This window comes from Vidua macroura, chromosome 24, assembly GCF_024509145.1.
Source record: "Vidua macroura isolate BioBank_ID:100142 chromosome 24, ASM2450914v1, whole genome shotgun sequence".
In the NCBI taxonomy this organism is placed as follows: domain Eukaryota; kingdom Metazoa; phylum Chordata; class Aves; order Passeriformes; family Viduidae; genus Vidua; species Vidua macroura.
The window spans coordinates 2602988-2621217 of record NC_071594.1 but is presented as its reverse complement, the minus strand read 5'-3'; the positions used below and the strand labels follow the sequence as shown (position 1 = coordinate 2621217).

At 52.4% G+C, this 18230-nt stretch overlaps 1 protein-coding gene across 1 annotated transcript in view; it reads left to right on the top strand.

Annotated features, from left to right (window-relative positions):
- The window catches only part of CACNA1S (calcium voltage-gated channel subunit alpha1 S), a 55358-nt gene that overhangs the window by 3464 nt on the left and 33664 nt on the right, over positions 1-18230 (top strand). The window contains exons 2-8 of the mRNA XM_053998261.1: positions 1112-1217; positions 11682-11821; positions 12311-12444; positions 13459-13611; positions 14207-14412; positions 15500-15603; positions 17857-18005. Of these exons, the coding sequence (XP_053854236.1) occupies positions 1112-1217; positions 11682-11821; positions 12311-12444; positions 13459-13611; positions 14207-14412; positions 15500-15603; positions 17857-18005 (992 nt within the window). The remainder of the gene's footprint in view (positions 1-1111; positions 1218-11681; positions 11822-12310; positions 12445-13458; positions 13612-14206; positions 14413-15499; positions 15604-17856; positions 18006-18230) is intronic.

Below are 18230 nucleotides of genomic sequence, written 5' to 3'. Positions count from 1 at the left end.
AAGGAGCTGCCTTGCCCCAGATACCTTCAGCTGGGGCCACAGAGCCCCCGTGGGACCCGAGCAGCAGGAGTCTCCCTCATGGATGCCAAGTGCAGAGGGAGCTGGACCTGCTGCTCTGGGGGGATGCTTGGGATGTCGTAGTTGAGACAGAGACAATACAAAGCAACACTCCATTTTCAGAATGCCTCAGACTGTTTTTATTCTAGCATGCATGCCTTTTATACATTCTTGCATAGCTCATAAGTTTACTCATTGGTCACGAGAGACAAGCAAAGTGCTCATTGGAATAGGCAGTTGCAGGTTTCTCTGATTTATCCTTCTTTCTTTCTTGGTTTCTATGTCAACGACCTTGGTAGAAAATTCTTTCAGGGGTAAATGTGGCAGACACTTCCCCAGGCATCGTTCTGGGAAAGTCTGTGAGAAGATCAGGGGAAAGAATGAGAAAGAATTCTTACCTTCACTTGCTGCACCTGTTGTTGTGAACATGTGGAATGTGCTGTGGAGATTTGCTTACCAAAGGGTGGTTTCTTAATTAGCCAATGGTGATGGTGTTTGGGCTGGAGGACCAATTAGGTCCACCTGTATCGTAACTGTTTATAAAAGCAACGGGTTTCTTAATAATGAGATAATAATAAAGAGATTGATCAGCCTTCTGTGAATCATGGAGTCAATGCTAATTATTACCTGGCTGGGGATGCCCTGTGGTGACAGGTTTCTGTGTCAACAACCTTGGCAGAAAATTCTTTCAGGGGTAAACATGGATCCTCTTATCAAACTTCTCTCTGGCTCACAGAAGTTGCTGTAAAACCTCTTCCACAGGTTCAGTGCCTACATTCTGAACAGGCTCCTGACCCTTCAGGGTGATGCACTGAAGGATGAGGAGGGGGACACTGCCAGCTCTCCCATCCCTTTGTCTGTGTCAAAGTTGACCCCAGCTCCTGGCCCTGCAGCAGCCGAGGATGTGCTGAGGCTGAGGTCTGGCTGCTCCCTCTGTGCTCTGCCCCATGGCAGGGCTGGTTCTCCACACCCACCCAGGCAGGACAGGGCAGGGCAGGGGTGGGGTTATTCTGCTTTTTCTTTCCTGTCTGCACTCCTTAACACTTCCTCTTAGACCCTTCGAGATCATCATCCTCCTCACCATCTTTGCCAACTGTGTTGCTCTGGCCATCTACCTGCCCATGCCCGAGGATGACACCAACATCGCCAACTCCAGCCTGGTAAGGAGCACCTGGAGCCCTTCCCGCAGCCCTGAGGGCTCCGTGGGGCCGGTGGCTTGGGGTGACACTGCTGCGGGGTGGCAAGAGCTGTTCTGGGGCCATCTGCTGCCCCAGGGGGAGTCAGGCAGTGTTGGTCCAGCCACAGCTGCTGCAGTCAATGGGAGGCAGGGGTGGGAAGAAGTGACTGCAAAATGAGTTTTCAGAGGGGCTGAAAGCACCTCTGGGTAGAGATCAAAGGCAGCAGGTTGTGTGTGGAGTACACACAAAGGAAGAATGGATGCCAATGAAAGAAAAAAAATCCTCAGATTTTTAAAATCACAATTTCAAAAGGAAACATCCTGTTCCAGAAAGGCTCAAATGGTTTGTTTCAGCATTTGGGAATAATTTTTTCTGACCTTTCCTTTCAAAACTCTATTTTAATTTTGTTATCTTTTATTTAAGAGGGGAAAAAACCTGTTTCTGTTAGGCAGAAGGGTTACTCTTTTCCAATCATTATTCCATATTCTTCCACAGTTGCTCCAGTTTTCTTGGAATATGATGTTTTAATGTGACCCAGATCAACAGTTTACACTATTTTTTAGATTGCCATGCCTTTCTACTCTTCAGATCCCCACTGTGGTTCAGTCCACATTGATTTGCATTGAGAGACTGACTATGATGACTGAATCAAAACATCTAAATCCCCCTTTCAATGAAATGGGGTTTCAGGACTCCTCAGGGTAAATGCCCATGGAGGGTTAGATCCTGGGTTGCTCCTTCTGGCTGGTCTGACCAGCCTCCCTAACCCCTCGGGCTGGTTTTGGGTTTTTTCTTCCCTGGCCAGGGGCAGAGCAGGCTTTGGTAGGTGCAGTTGCCTCAGAGGAGAGGTAAAAGGGGCAAAGCAAGGCTGGGAGAAGTTGACCACAGGAAGCAGGAGATGGGGACAGTGGGGATGGGGCTTCCCTCTGGGAGAGGGCTTGGGATGTGGCTGAGACCTGTGAGGGCAGAGCTGGGGGAAGCCCAGGTGTGTGTGGGGAGAAGAAGTGAAGTGGCACTGGCCTCACAGGGCGCCCAGAGGGGCTGATGCTGCCCCAGGAGCTTTCCCATGAGCAAGAGGCACATGGGCAAGGACCAAGTGATGTAAATTCATTGCATGAATGAAATTCCATCTATTTTTATTTCTTGTATGTTGAATTACTTACACTATACCCTACTGGGGGAAGTTTCAGCCTGTTGCCACAGCAATAGGTATCAAGAGCCAGGTAGCCCGAGGCTGCTGTTCTTTCATTCCTGCTTGCTGTCCCTTTGTCACGATGTTCTGGTGGCTTTGTAGGAGCAAAGCCAGCCGAGAATTTGAAATACCTGGTTTTCATAGAAACATAGAATTGTAACATGGCTTGGGTCAGGAGGCTCATTCTACCCCTTGCCCTGGGCAGGGACACCTTCCAGTGCCCCAGGCTGCTCCAAGCCCTGTCCAACCTGGCCTTGGGCACTGCCAGGGATGGAGCAGCCACAGCTGCTCTGGGCACCCTGTGCCAGGGCCTCAGCACCCTCACAGGGAAGGATTTTTTCTCTAAAATCTAATCTAAACCAGCTGTATTTCATTATTTGAAAGAGGTATTTCATATCTCTTTTCTTATTTGGTATTTCAGAAGACTTTCTTTGGCTGGGACCACACAGGAGGGAGGCAGGAGCAGTGACCAGGCCCCAAATTCTGCTCCCCCTCACTCAGGTGTGAATCCTGCACCTGCCCCTTCAGTGTGAGGATGCTCAGTGCTGGTCCTGAGCCCTGTGACACTCGGGGAGCCCAGAGCCAGCGCTGGGCTCAGAGGACACCACATCCCTGGCCACACCAGTTCCCCCTGCCACAGGAGCCCAGGAGCAGCACTGAGCAGAGTGGGCTGAGCTGGGTGTCAGCCAGCTCTGAGATATTTGAGATATTTGCATTTATTGCAGCATGGTTTGGCTGGGAAGGGACCTTCAAGCCCATCTCATTCCACCCCACCATGGGGGACACTTTCCACATCCCAGGGTGCTCCAAGCCCTGTCCAGCCTGGCCTTGGGCACTGCCAGGGATCCAGGGGCAGCCACAGCTGCTCTGGGCACCCTGTGCCAGGGCCTGCCCACCCTCACAGGGAACATATTTTCCTAATATTTAAATGATCTGTCTGTCAATTTAAAGCCAACTCTCTTTTCAGTTTAAAGTTTTTCCCCATCAGTGGGACTCAAGGGTGACTGCTTGGAGGGAGGTCACCCTTTTAGACCACCCAAAAGCAGCTGTCCTGAGCCCTGTGGGCTCTGTAGGAATGTCAGGTAGGACATGGGGCCTAGGGAGTGGGGGACAGAGCTGGAGCTCAAGCTGTCAAGAAGACAATTTAAGTAGCATGGGTACTGGCCTGTGTGCAGGCATGCTGCTGGTGTCACAGATAATGGCTTTGGGTATTTTAGATAGCACAAATGTTTGCACAAGGAGTATGCTTCTGAAAACCCCACCATTTTTGGGTTGTATCTCAGCCCTGGGGTTGGGGAATTCCTGTGTTTCCAAAGCCTTGGGTACAATTCAGTGACAGGAATGTGGGTGTGTGATGCAGTTGCAGGACTCTCCCAGCTTTCCATCAGCTCTGGGGAGCTGTAATTACCTGTGGGTCCTGTGTCATGTCTGTCACCCCAGGGCTGTGCCATGGGCATCCCAGCCACACTGGAACAGTTGCTTTTGGGCAGCTGACTGGAGTCCCAGGGTCCCTGAGCAGAGTTTGCTGTCCATTGCTGCTTTTCAAGAGCTATTGGGCTCTGTGCCTGGAGGCTGGCATGGGTTACTTGCTGCAGGAGAGTCGTGATTGCATGTGGCTTTCCTAGAGCTTCGGGTCACCCTGGATCTCCTGGAGTCTTCCAGGAGCTGTGACAATGGGCAACACTCCTGCATGTCTGCCTGCACAGACTTGATAAAACTGCAGAAAATGCTGCTGCTCTGGTACTGGCACCTGGAGGGGTGCACATGCAGCTGTGTGAGCTACCCCTGCCTCCCTCTGTCTTGGTTTGAAAAGCCAGGTGTCTGCTAAGGAAGGCAGGAGCCTCCCCTGAAATGGAAAATGTAAACCCCCTCCCTCCAAATTATCATCATTTTGAAATTAAGGGGCTCTCAGGCAAAGATGTGGGAGTAGGAATAACAGTCATTTACTAGGAATATTAAAAATACAAATGCAATAGTACAAAAAAGAAACCAAACCACTGCCAGAGTCAGAGCAGGCCCTGGCAGCCTGTGGGTCAGGGTGGTGGCAGCAGTGCCATTCCATGGGGGCTCAGCCCTCCTGCAGTGCCAGCTGTGCTTCTGCTGGAGCAGGATCCTGGACAAGGCTGGAGTTTTCCTCTGGAGCTCCAGGGCTGCTGGAGATGGGCCTGGGCTCCCTCTGGGAATGCAGTGGGGCAGAAAGCTGCTCCTCTGGGAATGCAGTGGGGCAGAAAGCTGCTCCTCTGGGAATGCAGTGGGGCAGAAAGCTGCTCCTCTGGGAATGCAGTGGGGCAGAAAGCTGCTCCTCTGGGAATGCAGTGGGCAAAGGCTGCTGTGCTGTTCCAAGGGCAGATTGGATCCAGGTAGGAATGCTTGGCTGCTCCCCTGGGCACAGCCTCTCCCCATGGGATGATGGAATTTTCTCAGCCATGCAGGGACACTCAGTGGCCATGAACAGAAGATAATTTAATTAATAATTAGTGGCCCATGAACAGCAGAGATCTCCTGGAGGGAGGATTGGTTGTGGAAGAGATAAAGAAAACTGCCCAATGGACAGGAGATAGCTGCCCCAGCTCTGACAGATGGCAAATAGAACACACACCCCCACTAACATCTTTCAACCTAAGACACCCTCCTTCCCCTCACTCTGACTGGGGCTATTGCCAAGGGCTGGCACTCTGCCCAGCTTGTGGCTTGGCCACCTCTGTGGTCACCCTGGGGTTTTGGTTGGCAGATGAGCCAGGCCCCTCTCATCTCCCTGTGCAGGTGGGCCAGCAGAGCTCACCCCACTCATCCTGAATGCCACTCCCAGCACGGCAGCCTCCTTCCCCTGCTCCATCACTCAGGGTGCTCCTGGTGCCCTGTGGTCCCCAGCTCCACGGCAAGGCTTCCTTGGAAGGGGCTTTGCTGCTCCTCTGCTCCCAGCCCTGGAGAAGGCTGGGTTGGCTGCAGCTTCTTGAGGTTTCTGTTCTTCCAGCTGGGCTGTCCATACCCCAGGTCTGACAGGCATCGCCGAGCCCTTGTTCCTACTGCAGTCAAATCCTTCTGCTTTTGGTGACTGAGCTGGTGGCACCCACCAAAGCCTTTTCAAACCAAGCAGACATAAGGCATCTAGTCCAGGGAGAGCCCTCAGGAATGTCAGAAGGTGTCTCACAGGCTCTGGAACAGGCGTGGGGCAGCTGGTGTGACGTGAAGCAGCGAGGAGCTCTGGGCAGCCCGTGAGGGAGATGCAATGGAGAACAACTTGTTGGACCTGGCCACTCTGTGCTCTCATGGCTGCTCTAGGAGGTCATGGCTTTCCTGGTTCCTGTCTTTGCAGCCCTGGAGTGTCTCTTGTTTGTGGGAAAGGAGGAGCTGTGGCTGGAGAATGTGGCAGGAAAATCACAGCACTGCAGAGCAGCTAGGGGTGGAGTGACCTCTAGAGATGATCTACTCCAACTACCTTCTCTGAGAAATCCGTGCAAGCAATTAAAAAACTCTCCCAAATTCTTTCCTGCATGTCTTCTCATCCCAAGTGCTTCCTGTGCTGTGACAGAGGCCGATGTGGAGAGCAGAATTGTTTCTCTTGGTGTCTCTTCCTGGCTGTGCAGCAGTCCCAACCCTGCTTGCCTCCCACTGTGCCCTTCCCACCACTCAGGGGAAACTTCCTTGGCTCCAGCCCTCATTTTCATCTTCTTTTCCAAAGGAAGGGGATCCTATGAGATTGCTGTCAATGTATTCCCATACGTTACCTGTCCTGTCCCCTTCTCTGCCTCACATCTGTAGGATTTCATTCGCCTCCATTCAGGGGAATAGAAGGACACTGAGCTGCTCTGTTTTGCAGAGGATCGTTGCTGCAAGACTCTGGGGAGCACTTTTAGGGATGTTTTATGTTTACAAAAGGCTTAGAAAGACTTCAGCAGCACAGGTCCCTGCCCTGGCAGTCCGTGCATGTATCCTGGCCACCCCGTTGGTGCACCTAATGCCTTGTGCAGGCTGACCTGGAGCAGAGGATGGACAGAGCTAAAGAATAAATCAGGGATTTATTAGGAGGCCTCAATGGATCCACCTTGGGCAGCACAAGAGCCCAGCCAGGGCTGCACGCAAGATGAACCAAAATGGTCACAAAATGCACGACTGCTCACGGGGTCTCTCACTTTTATAAGTTTTGGTTCATTTGCATATTGGAGCTGATTGTCCAATTCCAGCTTTAGCCCACGAAGTCCCATCCTGATTGTTTTTCTCTCTCCAGCCCATGCTGTTTATACTCTTGGGCCTGAGATTTTGATCATTTGTCCTTGGTCCCCAGCTGGAGAAGGAATTGTTTTGTCTCCCTGCCCTGTGCAGAGAGCTCACCATCCCCTAATGTGGAGCCCAGACCCACACACTAAAGCAGCACAGAAACTGAAAAATAGAAAAGCCAAAACCTAGGAATCACACCTACAAAACCTGTTTTTATTAGGGTGGGCTGGAGCTGCAGGGGAAAAGGGGAGCAGGGCCCAGCTGGGAGTGGGATGCTGAGGAGGAGGTGCAGGGCTGATGGTACAGGAGCAAAAGGCAGGGGAGGGTTTGGAGCAGTCAAGGGGGAGTGTGAGGGCTGTGAGCTCTCATTGCAGGTGGATGCAACAGGGGTAGATCTCCATCTGTGTTGTGGCCATGCTGTGCTCTAACCACCTACCCCCAGTTTGCCCAGCTAGGAGACTTCATTCAAACCCTGCTTGCCCTCCTCCCTGGGAGAGGGCACCAGGGACACGAAGGTGGGGCTCATTGCAGAGAGTCCTGTGGGCACTGGGGGCTGAGGATGCTGGGCAGGCTGGGGCTGTGGCATGTTTCATCATTCAGCGTGGTGCACGCTGTGACCCTGCTGCCCCACGGCTCACCCAGCACCGCGGCTCAGGTTCCTGTGTGCCCACACGTGGGAATAAATCACACGGGACTCCATTTTCCTCATGGAGGAAAAAGCCCCTTCTTTATTCACAGAACTGGTTTTTATACAGTTTTACAGACCTCATGTGGGACTCCAATTGGTCAGTAGCTGTCTTGCCAATTACTTTTACTGGTTAGTAACAAGTTGTTATTCTGTATTGATTGGTCACTCAAACCCCCGGGGTGTACGTGCAGGAAAAGTTGTTTGTGAGAGATAGTTTTCATTTTTCTATCTAACGGTGTAAAAACAGTTTATAGAGGTGCAAGTTGTTTTTTACCCAGGAATAGATTGTTACGTTAATGGACTGCTCACACCAGGATTGCTTTTACATGGGAGCCTGCAAAATGCTAGCTTGACTTAGAAGAAATGACAGGCCAGGCAGAGCAGGCCTGATTTTATCAGGCTTTTCTTTATAATTTTTCTACCTCACTGCAACACCCAGACATGGCTGGAGCATGTGTGGAGCCCTGTGTGTTACACAGAGCTGTATCTTTTCCCTGTGGCTTTTTGGCTCTTTGTACTCCCTGTCCCAGCTGTGCCAGCCAGCCCTGTGCCCTGCCCTGAGCATCCCACAGTGGGGAGCTGTTGCTGTTGCATTAAGGATGGATGAATGAAGCAACACGACTCCTATGTCTTCAGAAGGCACATGCAAAGTTTATTAGACACCACACATTCTTTTGTAGAAAATTATGATAAAGATGGACCTGATTGGTTCTTAATCAACACCTCTCACACCATTGGCTAATTAGGAACAACGCCCTTCTTGTAAACATCTTACAAGAAAACAACACATTCTAAACAGCAGCTGCAAAGATTAAGAATTGTTTTAATTCTTTCTCTGAACTTTCCCAAAACTTCCCAGAGCGAGGCCTGGGAAAGTTTATCTGACTCTTTCCCTGACTAGACTTCAGTGTCCACAGGGAGCCAGCTCTGAATTCTGGGCTGAGGAAGGGAGAGTGGATGGCAGTGGCACAGAGTGGGTGCCCAGGTGCCAGAAGCTGGCCAGGGCGTCAGTGAAGCCAGCAGAGCTGTGTCTGTCCATGGCATGTGCAGGGGCTGCAGTGGGGCCCTCCTGGCATGGGCACAGGGTGGTGACTGGGCCACGAGTGCAGTCCCTGTGCTGGCCTGCAGCGTGGGCAGCACCAGGGCTGGACGTGGCTGATTCCTTCTCAGACCAGCCTGGGCACAGGAAGTGGGGAATGCAGAGTGGTCCTTGACCTGGTGTAAAGTCTGTGTGAGAAACCACTGCTCACTTTTTAAAATTTTATTAAACTTTAACAAAAAACTACAACAAAGGACTAAATAAGGAAAAATTACAGCGCTGGGAGCCCCCGTGACTACCAGCCACGTGCTCATCTGCAAGATGGATTTATCTCCAGCCCCTCCTAGAGTGCTGTCAGTGACCCTCCCTTGCTGCCCAGGGGTGCAGATCACTTCCTTACGCCTCGGTTGGAGCTCAGGTGTTGCCACAGTAACGAGCCAACCCTCCCAAATGCCCCGAGTACCGAGGCCATCCCATGATAACAACGAGGGGAGGACACATTCCAGTAACACAACTCTGCATGTACAAAACTTCTCTTAACACACACACAATGTTCAGCCCTCATTGTGAGAGCCAAGCATCTCATTGCTCATCTCTAACAGTCTGGCAGCATGAAATACCCTTCAGCTGCTTCCTGCCAGTCTGAGGAGACTGTGCTAGGTTTGCCCTGGCTCAGGCCATTGCGTTGTAGCCACATAAGTTTAATTGCCACTACTGTGCTTGATGACAGCCCCAAAAGCCACTCATGCCCTGGGCTCACTCCCAAGCAGGTGAGGGAAGCAGGAAGTGGTGGGGATTCTGCTCTGCTTTGCTCAGGTGAGACCCCACCTGCAGAGCTGCCTCCAGCCCTGGGGTCACAGCACAGGAAGGATGTGGAGCTGCTGGAGCAGGTTCAGAGAAGGCCACAAAGATGCTCCAAGGGCTGCTGGAGATGGGCCTGGGCTCCCTCTGGGCATGCAGTGGGGCAGAAAGCTGCTCCTCTGGGAATGCAGTGGGGCAGAAAGCTGCTCCTCTGGGAATGCAGTGGGGCAGAAAGCTGCTCCTCTGGGAATGCAGTGGGGCAGAAAGCTGCTCCTCTGGGAATGCAGTGGGCAAAGGCTGCTGTGCTGTTCCAAGGGCAGATTGGATCCAGGTAGGAATGCTTGGCTCCTCCCCTGGGCACAGCCTCTCCCCATGGGATGATGGAATTTTCTCAGCCATGCAGGGACACTCAGTGGCCATGAACAGAAGATAATTAATAATTAATGGCCATGAACAGAAGAGATCTCTGGAGGGAGAATTGGCTGTGGGAGAGAGAAATAAAACTGCCCAAAGAACAGCAGAGAACTGCCCCAGCTCTGACAGATGCTGATAGAACACCCCCAAACCACATCTTACAACCTAAGACAGGGGCTTGTAGGAAAGATTGGCATAAACTTTTTAAGAGGGTCTGTTGCAGAGGGTGATGGTTTTAAAGTGAAGGAGGGTAGATTTTGATTAGTTATCCAAAAAAAAGGAATTTATACAGAGATGGTGTTGAGGCCCTGGCACAGGCTGCCCAGAGAAGCTGGGAATTTGCTGTTATGTCCCTCCCAGGCTGGGGGAGGGTGGCTGGGGGCAGGGGGCTGCCTGCTGCCTCTTCCTTGGCCCAGGTTTGAACCTGGCTGCTCCTCACTGGATGCACCTGATACCTTTGAAGCAGCACCATTCATCTGCTCTGGACTTCTCAAAGTGTCCTCTGAGGAACAGCAAGTCACCTTTTGATTCTGAGCAAGGGGTTTTCAGAGGAAAATCCCTTCTAGTGAGAGGCTGAGTCTGTTCTGCTGGAAAATCAGGGCATGGAACTGGCTTTTGCAGTGCTGGATTCTGACATCAGCCTCAGCAGCTGCATCCCACTCCAGGCTGGACCCCGACACTCACCAGCCCCAGCAGCTGCAGGGCTGCTGTAGCTTGCAGTGGGCTTTCCTGTTTTTCCTCTGCAGCTGGGGAGACACCCCACCACCCCAGTGGCTGCTGGCATGGCTCTGCAGCCCCTCCATTCCTGAAATGATCCACATGGCAGTTGTATTTGCATGGGATTGCAAGGACAGGCTTTGGAGGACAGTCTAGGGGGCATTTGTCCTCTGAGGGTGGGAGGTGAGCAGTGCTGAGTTGCTGTAGCTAAAACCTTGAAGGCAGAGGCAATGCCAGGAGGATCTCTGCTCTTACCCTAGCTGCCCTCAGATCCAACAAGAAATGGCATTGTGTGGGTGACAGTCATGTGGGGACACTCAGCACAGTCACTGCTTTTGGACACGTTAATTGAGCCAGCAATGCTTCTCTCTTGAGCTCTAGCCCTGGCTGTGTAAAAGGAGAGGATTTTCCATTTGGCAGGACATGGGGACCCTGGGAGGAAGGCGTGCTCACAGCACTACAGTATTCCCCAGTGAAGATCCACTCCCAGTTTGGTCTCAGAGAGAAATTTCTGCCTTTCTGAGGGCAATTCCCTGGAGATCCTGGGCAGTGATGCTCCTTGTCCGTCAGGGGATATGGGCTGAGGAGAGGGACCAGGAAACACCAGAAATATAAACAGCCCTGTCCACCTGGAGGCTTCAGGAGGCTTTTAGTCTGGAAGGGACATTGTCAGCAAGGGCAGTGATGGCAGTGACAGGCAGAGCCAGCTGGGCACAGGCAGCTCTTGGCTGTGCTCCAGGGACAGATGAGCTGCCCTGGCCCAGCAGCTGCAGGGCTGTGCCAAGCCCCTGCAGTGGGGTGCCAGGTCCTGCCTGGGAGGGGGTGCAGCACCTCTGCCCAGTGAGCCCCAGGCCCATTTCTAGCTGGTTTGGCATTAAGCAGGAGTCCTTGAGCCCCAGGCCTCCATTCCCTGGGAGCTTCCTGATCATCCCAGGCAAAAAGGAAGCCGAGGTACAGCTGGCTTGTCCCACAGTGACTGTGTGGGGACTCCAGGACAGACCCAGCGAGCCCTCAGCTGGAGAGGATGAGAAGGGGTCAGTGCTGCCTGTAGGAGGAAGGCTGTGGGGGGAATGAGAGGGTGAGCAGCAGGGAGGAGAGCCAGAGAGGAGCAGTGCCCCGGGCCAGGCACCTTCAGGTGGCTTTGCTGGAGCAGTTTGTAGGAACCAAAGGCTCAGGGCAGGGGCCATTAAAGGGCTGGGGGAATCATGCTGCAGGCCAGAGAGTGGCATGTGGTGGCTCAGCATGCCACCCTTGTCCCCAGAGTCCCCTTGGTGTGTGTAGGGGTGGCAGCAGGGGCTCGTCCAGAGGAGGTGAGGAGGGGAGGTGACAGTCTGTTCTAATGGAGCATTCTCTCCTGGTTGCCTTTGCAATCCCCAGGAGAAGATCGAATATGCCTTCCTCATCTTCTTTGCCATCGAGGCCATGTTGAAGATAATTGCCTATGGCTTTCTGTTCCACACGGATGCCTATCTCCGAAACGGCTGGAACGTGCTCGACTTTTCCATCGTGACTCTAGGGTAAGGAAAAGTGGGAGGGCTGCTGCTCTTCAGCTTGTGCCAGGCCTCTTCCACAGCCAGTCAGGGGCTAGTTTTTGTGGTGATTGCAAGGTGTTTGGGGACACCTCCTCGACTAAGTTCATGGCCCCCCTGTTCCTGCTCTGACATCCACTGGGATCCTCTCTAACTCTTCTTCCTGTCTTGACTCCTTCATGCCTCGTAGATCTCCTTACCCTGGAGAAAGGGGGTGGCATGGGGTCCTCCAGGGTTTGCACATGGGGTGGGAGCTCGCTGGCTGTCAGCAGTGGAGCTGAGCCCAGGGCTGGCATTGCCAAGAGCTGCCCCCTGGGCGAGGCTGAGCACGGCTGGCAGTCCTGACCTTGCTTTGCTGCCTGCAGAGCTCTGAATCCTTAGCTCAGATTTCTCAGTCTCCATTCTCACTCCCTTCTCTTTTCCCTTGTCCTCCCTTCTGCTTCTCCTCCTTCCCTCGCTGTGCCCCGGCTCTTTCAGGCTCATCACCATGACCCTGGAGCAGGTCAACGTGAAGCAGGCAGGGCCTTCGGGGGGAAAAGGCGGCTTTGACGTGAAGGCGCTGCGAGCGTTCCGCGTGCTGAGACCCCTGCGCCTGGTGTCCGGAGTGCCGAGTGCGTGCTGGCTGCCCCCGTCAGCCACGCCTGGTGGCTGCATGGAGCCTCCGGGCCTGGCCGGGGTGGGGAGCCATGGAAGGGTTTCTTGTTGTTGCTGGATCAAGCCCAGCCATGGAGTAGGTGTAGAGGAAGCACGGGTTCCTGCTTGTTCCTCCAGCTGGTGGTTTGTAGGAATGTGCCCCCTGTTGACGGAGTAAACAAGTCACCCTTTGTCTACTTAAAAAGGACAAAATCCCAGAAGTTTCTCTCCTCAATTTGGTTAAAAGACACCTCATAGGACCTTGGAGACTTCACCTCACATTTAAGGATAGCTAACTGGACAGGAGCCAAAAAGTCCCACCTAAGCAATTCACTAAAGAAGAGAACAAAAGAAGAAAATCGCTTTTGTGAAGTGTTTTAGCAGGAGCAAGAACCTCTTGCTCTGGCTCAGTTTTTCTCTGTAAAGAGCTTTTTTATTTTGCCTTTTATTAAAACCTTTTTGTTTCCAACACTGTCACAGGAGCCATCCTGCTACTTTTACACCACCTGAGGTAGCTGAGCTATCAAGGGTGTGATGTTTTGTCTATGAGAGCCTATAAGACCTGGCTCGGATAGATAATACAGTGGTTGTCAGCCCTGGGGAGCTGCAGGTTGGCTGCCTCCGTGGCTCAGTGGCAGTACCTTTGGGTGGCCAGTGTGAAGGGGGCTAGGATCTGATCTGGTTTCTCAGAGCAGGGATCTGCATCTTCTGTAACTCATTAACACAGCCAGGGTGAGAGCACCAGAACAAAGGGAGGGGCATGAAGCAGCCTTCAGCACTGCCTGGCTCTGTTGTGCTCTTCCACATGCTTTCCTGGTGGGTAGAAGAAGGGATTTCCTGCTTCAGAGATCTCAGTCCTGCCCCACCCGTGCCCCTCTTCCCTTGGCAAGGGGCATTTCAAAGGCTGCTTGTTGGTGGGCTGGCAGGGATACAAGGTGCACCCAAAGCTGTTTAGGAAGTGGTTGACCTCCTCTCCCTTCACCTTTGTGCAGGCCTTCAGGTTGTCCTGAACTCCATCATCAAGGCCATGGTGCCCCTGCTCCACATCGCCCTGCTGGTGCTCTTCATGATCATCATTTACGCCATCGTGGGGCAGGAGCTCTTCAAGGGCAGGATGCACAAGACCTGCTACTACCTCGGGACAGGTGGAGCTGTGGTGGGAGCAGGGCAGCAGGGCTGTCTCTGTGTGGTGCTGTGGGACTGCAGGGACTCTGTGTTTGGCAGAAACTGTGGTCTGGCCAGCATCAGGCCTGGGAGTGTGGCATGACTGAGGGATGTCTGAAACAGCACCCAGCTGGGTGTGAGGGGTGGTGAAAGGGGCCCCATTTGGGCACCTTAACTGGTTTGAACTATGCAAGGAAAATGCCTGGAATAGTTATTTTCTTTTCCCTCTCTCATTCCTCACCTTTTTTTTTTTTTGTTTTTGGTTTTTTTTTTTGGTTTTTTTTTGGTTTTTTTGGGGTTTTTTTTTGTGCGCTTAGAAATGCTGATCTGTAAAGTTACTTTTTGTGTTAGTGTCCATGGCGTTCTGAAGTTTTAGCCCAACTCTCAACTCATCAATCTTTTCCCTGAGGCACAAGCAGCTGTGAGCAAGCCCAGCCCTGCAGCACATGGGTGGTGGTGTCTTCTGCCTGCGCTCGCAGCAGATGGAGCAGCCCAGGGAGCAGTTTGGAGGGGGAGGAAGTGTGGGCTGCTGTGCTCGGCCTGACCTGCCGCTCACACCGTGGCTTTGCTCCTCAGATGTGATTGCCACGGTGGGCTCCGAGAAGCCAGCCCCGTGCACCAGCTCGGGCCACGGGCGGCACTGCAGCATCAACGGCAGCGAGTGCCGCGGCGGCTGGCCCGGGCCCAACAACGGCATCACCCACTTCGACAACTTCGGCTTTGCCATGCTCACCGTCTACCAGTGCATCACCATGGAGGGCTGGACTGAGGTTCTCTACTGGGTATGTGCCTGGGCTTGAACAGCCAGGTGTCTGCTAAGGAAGGCAGGAGCTTCCCTTGAAACCCTCTCCCTCCAAATTATTATGATTTTGAAATTAAGGGGCTCTCAGGCAAAGATGTGGGAGTAGGAATAACAGTTATTTAATAGGAATATTAAAAATACAAATGCAATAGTACAAAAAAAGAAAACAAACCACTGCCAGAGTCAGAGCAGGCCCTGGCAGCCTGTGGGTCAGGGTGGTGGCAGCAGTCCCATTCCATGGGGGCTCAGCCCTCCTGCAGTGCCAGCTGTGCTTCTGCTGGAGCAGGATCCTGGACAAGGCTGGAGTTTTCCTCTGGAGCTCCAGGGCTGCTGGAGATGGGCCTGGGCTCCCTCTGGGAATGCAGTGGGGAAGAAAGCTGCTCCTCTGGGAATGCAGTGGGGCAGAAAGCTGCTCCTCTGGGAATGCAGTGGGGCAGAAAGCTGCTCCTCTGGGAATGCAGTGGGCAAAGGCTGCTGTGCTGTTCCAAGGGCAGATTGGATCCAGGTAGGAATGCTTGGCTCCTCCCCTGGGCGGAGCCTCTCCCCATGGGATGATGGAATTTCCTCAGCCATGCAGGGACACTCAGTGGCCATGAACAGCAGAGATCTCCTGGAGGGAGGATTGGCTGTGGGAGAGATAAAGAAAACTGCCCAAAGAACAGCAGAGAACTGCCCCAGCTCTGACAGATGGGAATAGAATGCACACCCCATTTCCAACCTAAGACAACGGGAGATTGCTCCAGCTCCCACCCTGTGAAGGGGTTTGGGACAGGCACAGCGATGACTGGAGGATGCTCCTCCAGCAAAGCCCATGTTTTGCAGTCCTTGGGAGACAGTCATGCTGAAGCTTAGGCTTGGGGCTGGTGTTTAAATCTGCTCCCAAAATGTTTGGGTCTGGATGTAAACCAGACTCAGTTCTAGGCAGGTTTGGAGCCAGGTTTATGTGCCACCATCCCAAGCACTCTTTTGGAGGTGGTAAAGATCCCAGAGACTGTTGAGGGGCTCTAAGGGGAAGCAGATGGAGGACAGTGCCTTCAGAATATTTCACCTGCATCTCTCCTTGCCAGGTAAATGATGCCATGGGGAATGAATGGCCCTGGATCTACTTTGTCAGCCTTATCTTACTTGGCTCCTTCTTTGTGCTCAACCTGGTGCTGGGGGTGCTCAGTGGGTAAGTGCCACCCTATCCTTTCTGCCAGCAGAGGAGTTTTAACTGGTTTCAACTATACAAGCAAAAAAGCCTGGAAAAGTTCTGTTCTTTTCCCTCTCTCGTTCCTCACCCTTTTTGTTTTGCGTGCTTAGAAACTCTGATCTGCGAGTTACTTTTTGTGTTAGTGTCTATGGCTTTCTGAGGTTTTAGCCCAACTCTCAACTCATCAGTCTCTTCCCTGAGGCACAAGCAGCTGTGAGCAAGCCCAGCCCTGCAGCACATGGGTGGTGGTGTCTTCTGCCTGCGCTCACAGCAGATGGAGCTGAGCAGGGAGCATGGCAGTGGGTCTGGACACTCCTCACGGGTACCTCCAGCTGCCCTCCTGCTGTGAGCACACAGAGTTTTCTCATGGCCAGCCCAGGGAGAACATCTTTGATGAGTGCAAGGGATCCAAGAGAAGGATTGTTAGTCTAATTACTGCTTCAGCAGTCTTGTCCAAGTACACCAATGAGCTGTCATCAGTCTGTTATGACAGTCTAGGCCAAATTCAATTAGTGTTAATTCCCCCAGCAGTACAGTTAAAACCTGAGATGTTACGCTCAACCTACCATGCATTGCTGTGGGACTGCTACCGTCCCAGTTTTGTTGCTGGGAAATATGTGTTGTCCTGAGAAGTGAGGGGAGCTTTTCTCCTCAGGTCTGTGTAGGGTCAGGGTCTTTTTTATACGTTTCAGTCCTTGTTCGTGCAAGTGGATCACACTCATCACTCTATTAGTTCACAGGGTTAGTTCTACCCTAATTACTTGGATTTGTTAGGCCCCTTTTATGACAAGAACCATGCCACTGTAACATTAAAACAAATTGGGTGTTACTAGAACTAAAACAAGTTTAAAAGCACAAGATAAACCACAGGAACCTGACACTTGTGTAGAGCTGACTGCAACTGCAGGACAAGCTGGACTATAGTCATCTGATCATGGAGTAAGTTGCTGGCTCGGTAAACGTTCTGAAATAGTTTTGCAAATACAACTAAATTATCTTTGAGATCAGTAAAATTATTGTTGTAGTGTCTGAGATCTGTTATTAAGACATGGCAACACCAGCATGGCTGGGCAGCAGGTCTACAGTCCTGCCAGACACCAGAGGAGAAAAGAAATTAATTGAAAGAGAGCAGGAAGAGTGGGCAAGGACAATGGCAGACCTGTTCTTTCCGTGTTACCATGAAAAGAGTGTCCTGTTTACCTGCCACCTTCTCCATATGGACAGCTAGGGGCAGGTTTTTGCTCCCCAGGTGGCTGAGACCCCACTCTGATGGGGAACTGTCCTGGCCAGGTGTCAGTTGTCCTGTCCAGCTGGAGCACCCTGCAGTGAGAAGCTCCCAAAGAGCAGCAGTGGTGGGGAAGGAGCCCTGCCTGCCATGGGGCATCAGGAGGTGGGCCCCTGTGACCTTGCCAAGAAGGAGGAAAGTCACTGGAGCAGTGCTGGTGTGTCTTGGTTTGAAAAGCCAGGTGTCTACTTAAGGAAGGCAGGAGTCTCCCTTAAAATGGAAAATGTAAACCTCTTCCCTCCGAATTATTATCATTTTGAAATTAAGGGGCTCTCGGGCAAAGATATGGGAATAGGAATAACAGTTCTTTATTAGGAAAACTAAAAATACAAATGCAAGAATACAAAAAACCAAACCCCTGCCAGAGTCAGAGCAGGCTCTGGCAGCCTGTGGGTCAGGGTGTGGCAGCAGTGCCATTCCATGGGGGCTCAGCCCTCCTGCAGTGCCAGCTGTGCTTCTGCTGGAGCAGGATCCTGGACAAGGCTGGAGTTTTCCTCTGGAGCTCCAGGGCTGCTGGAGATGGGCCTGGGCTCCCTCTGGGAATGCAGTGGGGCAGAAAGCTGCTCCTCTGGGAATGCAGTGGGGCAGAAAGCTGCTCCTCTGGGAATGCAGTGGGCAAAGGCTGCTGTGGTGTCCCAGAGTCTCAGATTGGATCCAGGTAGGAATGCTTGGCTCCTCCCCTGGGCGGAGCCTCTCCCCATGGGATGATGGAATTTCCTCAGCCATGCAGGGACACTCAGTGGCCATGAACAGAAGATAATTAATAATTAATGGCCCAGCTCTGACAGATGGGAATAGAATGCGCATCCCCATTTCCCACCTAAGACATGGTGGCAGGCTATTTCAGGGCTTTCCTACAAGGCCTGGCCTGGCACAGAGCTGTGATTCCTGAGAGTTCCCAAGTTCCTCAGGGCCATCCCTGAGTCTCTGCTGCTGCCTTGTCCCAGGGAGTTCACCAAGGAGCGCGAGAAGGCCAAGTCGCGGGGCACCTTCCAGAAGCTGCGGGAGAAGCAGCAGCTGGAGGAGGATCTGAAGGGTTACATGGACTGGATCACCCACGCAGAGGTCATGGACAGTGATCGGGCCAGGGGAGAAGGTACCAGCTCTGCTTGCTCACGGACCCTTAGCCTGAGGGTTGGGTTCTTAATGCTGACCACCTAGAGAGGCAAGGTGGGAATCTTTGAAGAAGGCACAAAGACTCATTGTGCCTGAAAACCCATGAAACAAAATGCTTTGACTTCCGCAGGACAGTCTCCTTCCTCTTTTTTTTTTTTACATTTCCTGAATAATTTGGTTGAATCTGACCCAAGCTAGCAATAAT